This window comes from Zeus faber (genome assembly GCF_960531495.2).
Source record: "Zeus faber genome assembly, chromosome: 5".
In the NCBI taxonomy this organism is placed as follows: Eukaryota; Metazoa; Chordata; class Actinopteri; order Zeiformes; family Zeidae; genus Zeus; species Zeus faber.
The window spans coordinates 35,329,761-35,334,760 of record NC_137192.1 but is presented as its reverse complement, the minus strand read 5'-3'; the positions used below and the strand labels follow the sequence as shown (position 1 = coordinate 35,334,760).

Below are 5,000 nucleotides of genomic sequence, written 5' to 3'. Positions count from 1 at the left end.
AATTGGTCTGCATCGTCAATCCTGGCAAGGACCATGAAACAATCTTACAAGACCAGTCTCACCCTATTTCGAACCCTACCGCGCATCCTTGAGGTTTCCTGATCACCATGCGGCAAACCACCCACCGTTTTCTTCCCAATCAAGAATGATCTGAACATCACTAGACCTTCATGGGAAGTTCCGGAGGGAGGAGCATGAAGGAGATCTCCACTCCTTCATTCCTCAAAGAGCTGAAGAATGGCATCATATCCCACGACACACAGTTCAGCACAGCATGACAGCATTCCAAGAAGGATTGCAGCTGTTCCTAAGGCACAGCTCTACTGCTTATTAGCTACTTGATGTTATTATATTGCAAGATGCTTCCATTTTTTTGTCCACCACCTGTAGGGTATCTGGGGATACGCCGTAAGCAGTTGCTGATTGTCCTCTCTCCATGCATGTATTGTGAACCACAGCAATCACTAAAAAACAAAGGGAATCAGAGTCAATACAGGCCACTGTCGTCTGCAGTCTGAACTCAGCCACTGATTCGGTCCACCAACATTCGGTGGTCCAGGCGGTGGCAGTGATGTAACAGTAGGAGAAGTGAGAGGGGTTTAGACCAAAGAAACCACACACTTGAGTTGAGAAAACATAAGTTGAGAACAGGGTTATTGTTAGGGACAGGTGATTACGGAGTTTAGATGGAGGTAGAGAATGCACTTTGATGGAGCAGGTGTTGGTTTGGGTAGTTGGCCTGGATGTACAGTAAGTGGTTAGTGGTTAGGTTGAATGAACGATGGGGGTTAGGGTTAGCGCTAACCACGTCCATTGGACATGGGCATTGTACAGCAATACTACGGAAGAGAGACCCTCAGATTATCCAGTCAGATTAGGTTTGAGTTCCAGGTTAGGTACAGAGTGGAAAGGGGGATGTGTGGTGGATACGATTAGTGTTATGGGAGGATGGATTTAGGTTAGAGGGTAGTGGTTAGAGGTAGGACCTTGTGTAACAGGTGCATAAGAGGTAAATGATTAGATCCAGGGTCTTGTGACTGGTCTTGGCTTGCAACAGATATTGAAGGGATTAAAGGTTCACAATGTCAGAAATGAAACAGAGAAGACACAAGCAGAGGTTTGGAGGGGAAGGTGGAATGTCAGCTTGCAGTTGCTGGCTGTGAGAAGGGTTGACCGTTTGTGTTTGTGGTAAGAAGATGAATGTCCTCAGTGAAGGAGAGCATTCTGGGTGTCGGGGTGCTGAAGGTCACACACAGGGAGAGCTGCTGCAGTTGCGGGTTTCTGTTCGGGCAGTTTTACTTACTGACAGAGGAGAGGGCCGGGGAGCGCTGGAGCTCCAGCCCTGGGAGCAGCTGGCTTGCCCACTACCAGGAACCTGGCCTAGGACAGAGGATTGGGACTGGGCTGGGGCAGGGGGTTGGGTCTGAGCTGGGGCTGGGAGACAGGTTGGCGCTGTGACTGAGCCCGGGGCTTGGGATGGAACAGGGCTAGGCTGCGGAGCCTGGGTTTACAGGGACCCAAGAGGAAGGTCAAGGGCAGCAGAGGATTGTGCGAGGGTAGAGATTGGTTTGGGTTTTGGAGACTCGTTAGGACAAAATCTGATTAAAGCAATGGTAAGCAGAAACTAGGGGAGCACCAATACACGTGTTATACTGCCGATGCCGATTCAGAGTCTTCAACCTCAAGCCCTGCCCCATAAGAGCGTATGAATCCAAATATTTTACTGACCATTACTGACTTCAAGTTAGATTGGGGTCAGTACAACATGAGTATATCGTCCATTTATGTCCATTACAGGAATTTCACATGCTTCTGTGTTTGGAACGCAGATGATGACGTCACTTTTCTTGTAGGATGCCTTTTGGTATCTTAAATATTGTGATATTTTTCAAGATGACACCCATGATCTTGTTACCCTGGTATCAGGTGGCAGTATCGCTATCAGTGCATTCCTAGCAGAAACAGAGTAAGTAAAGTCTCTGAACAACGAGCTGGGCTGGGAAATAATTCACTACAACAGTGCAGGCACATCCGCGTGAAGGCTTCTGTCTGAATTAACAACCATAAGTGCACACTGTAGGTCTTTTCTTTATTTATTTTCCTTTTTTTGGTCTACCTACGTTAGCATGCCACCGTTCAATGTGATGAACCTAAAATTGGGTTAGGGTTAGTCAAAGCCTTCACATTTTAAGGCACATTATCATGATTTAAAATCCAAATTCCACATTGCTCCATATTGCCCAGCCCGACAACCAACAAAGACAGCATTAAGACTAGTAATAATGGATGTACTATTTCTAAAACCACAAGACAACAAGTAGAAGCAAGAGCTTAAGTTAGAGCGAAATGAGTTTAAAAGCAGGCAGCATATTAATTATAATCTATTTTATACTACGAGTACAAGGCATGTGGTGTGGGAAGTGTTTCTAGAGGTTGAAATTGTGAGTTTCATTCTATTTTCAAACTTTTTTACAGACATTAAATGTTTTTCATCCTCAAATGCAGATTTCTAGAGTTCGGTTTGAGTTTAAACTACAACCTACGAGGTTCTCCATCTTATCTTGGCACTCGTCCCTCCTCTTCCTCACCTGCGTGAAGACGAGTGTGTCGGTGTTACGTCCTTCCAGACTCAACAGGAAGCGAATGGAGAGGAAGAGCTCCTGGATGCTGCAGCGGAACTCCTCTTCCTCCAGGCCGCAGGTCGCTCGGGAGTACAGCAGCCGGGACTGAACTATGAACTTAAATAAGTACTCCAACGCCTGCCACCGAGAGAGAGCTGTGTTTTAATAACGGAAAAAAAAAATATCTTGCTTTTCTCTTCATAACAAATCAGCTGAACTTGAAATCTGCCGATACAGTGGAATTGAATTGAATTTTTCCACCTGATTCCTTTTTTAGCCACATATAATTATGGTAAATAGGAATTTGGCTGATGTCCATCTGCTGTTGTTTTGTTGTTACTGTGTTTTGAGGCACATTAGAAACATTACATTACATTACATTGATCAGACGCTTTTATCCAAAGCGACTTACAATTATTCAAACAGCGACGGACGCAGCCATCAGGGGCAATGAGGGGTTAAGTGTCTTGCTCAAGGACACTACAGCATGCTAGCAGGAGGAGCCTGGGATCCAACCAGCAACCTTTAGATTACTAGACCACCAGCTCTACCGCCTGAGCTACCATCCCCCACAAGAAACAAGTGTTTAAGTGCATTACACTTTGATGTTCTATGCTTAATGATATGTTGTTGTAACATCTGTATGTCTGTCTTTGAAACCCAAATATGTCCAGTTCAGTCCAGCATGAGGAGGAGGAGGACGATGTGAAGGGTGAAGCAGCTCACCCTCATGGCGTCCTGGATTGGGTCCTGTCTGACCAGCTCTGCAGAGCGGTCCATGTACCACTTCAGACATCGGATCAGCTCCCTGCACAACAACAGCACCATGTCAGGAGCAGGAAGACACAGCAGTACACACACATACACACAAACAGGCACAATACACAAAGACACACACACAAACACGTGACTATCAACCTAGAAATAATCCCATTCAGGTGTTTTGGAGCGATGTAGGATTTTTTGGAATAAAAACTAGTGATTTCTGCGGCAGTGGTGCTTTGGGATCAGAGCGTTCTTGCAGCTCCGGAGTCTTTCTGCTGCTCTGAGGCATTATGGTGAGTTTCTGACTTTATATACCAGCATTAATCGTAGGATACACCTGCCAGTGAGCATGAAGTGTTTGCATATACTGTATACTAAAAGCGCTAACATACCTGTGTAGTGTACTCAATATGTGATTTTGGATGCATCCTAGGTCGATGTTCTCGCCAATAGTTTTATTTTCTCATGTTGGTCATAAAGATGGATTCATGTGTAAACATGATTGAATTGAGGCTCCATCAGAGGAACTCACTTGTAGGCCAGAGCTCCTGCAAAGTGCTTCTGGATGTAGGTGTCCATCACTGGGCGGAAGTGGTAGTATTTACTGTCCCTCAGCAGGTTTATAATGAACACCTGAGGGGAGTGGAGGAGGTGTGTGAGAGAGAGAGAGAGAGAGAGAGAGAGAGAGAGAGAGAGAGAGATTTCTTCAAAAAATAGAACACAAAAATTCACAAAATCAATGCTATTTTGCAAATTACACGCGCACAACACACACACAAACACAAACAAAAACACATGTCCTCACTTCCCAAATGGATAAAAACTAACACTGCTCTTCACAAGTATAGCAATGCAAGCACACACACACACACACACACATCCAGATGCATACCAGCGATTGGAAGACCAGCGGCCCATATTTCTCTGTGTTGTCATCAAGGATGGAGAACAGGGTGTCCAATATGTCTTGGAGGAACTGACACACACACACACACACACACACACAGATCAGCGTCAGGGGGTCCTGCCTCCCCCTGCACGTCTGGAGTTTTCAGCCAAATGGCCTGAAAATCTTTAAACATTCTTCAAACATGCAACTAATTTTCACATTCATTGTAATTTGTGATGAGGCAAACAAAGCGGACACGGAATTCCAGCACAGATTCCATCAAAAATCTCACCGTGACTACTAATAACAATATGATAAACAAAGATCGCATGATAATAATAATATATTGTATGACTAATAATCTGGATTAATGACGTCATAAAGGAAGATGGACGCTCACCTTGACGATCTCCTCCCCGCTGATGTGCCGCAGGCGACCCAGGATGTCCATGACACGCTCAGGGTGAGCTTTCCACTTCAGCAGGGCCAGGAGGTCCACTGGAAGACAGAACCATGTCAGACAGACAGGTATGGAGACAGACAGACAGGTAGAGAGACGGACAGTCAGAAAGGTTCTACCGTTCTGGGTGAGCTTGGTGGAGGACAGCTGGGTGGAGATCCACAGCGTTTCCTTGGAGCTGCGCTGGAAGATGAGGCTGGAGGGGAGGCTGGACGGCCCGCTGAAGTCCTCCTTGCAGCAGGGCAGACCCAGGTACAAGGCGTGG

General features: G+C 45.9%; 1 protein-coding gene across 1 annotated transcript in view; it reads right to left on the bottom strand.

Moving 5' to 3' along the window:
- Positions 1–5,000, bottom strand: part of LOC307230336 (dedicator of cytokinesis protein 3-like) — a gene marked incomplete at both ends in the record, with an annotated part of 128,695 nt that overhangs the window by 31,640 nt on the left and 92,055 nt on the right. The window contains 7 exon segments of the mRNA XM_080000642.1: positions 1,304–1,399; positions 2,589–2,759; positions 3,348–3,429; positions 3,919–4,019; positions 4,279–4,362; positions 4,676–4,773; positions 4,855–5,000. The exon segment at positions 4,855–5,000 is cut by the window's right edge and continues 26 nt beyond it. Of these exon segments, the coding sequence (XP_079856768.1) occupies positions 1,304–1,399; positions 2,589–2,759; positions 3,348–3,429; positions 3,919–4,019; positions 4,279–4,362; positions 4,676–4,773; positions 4,855–5,000 (778 nt within the window).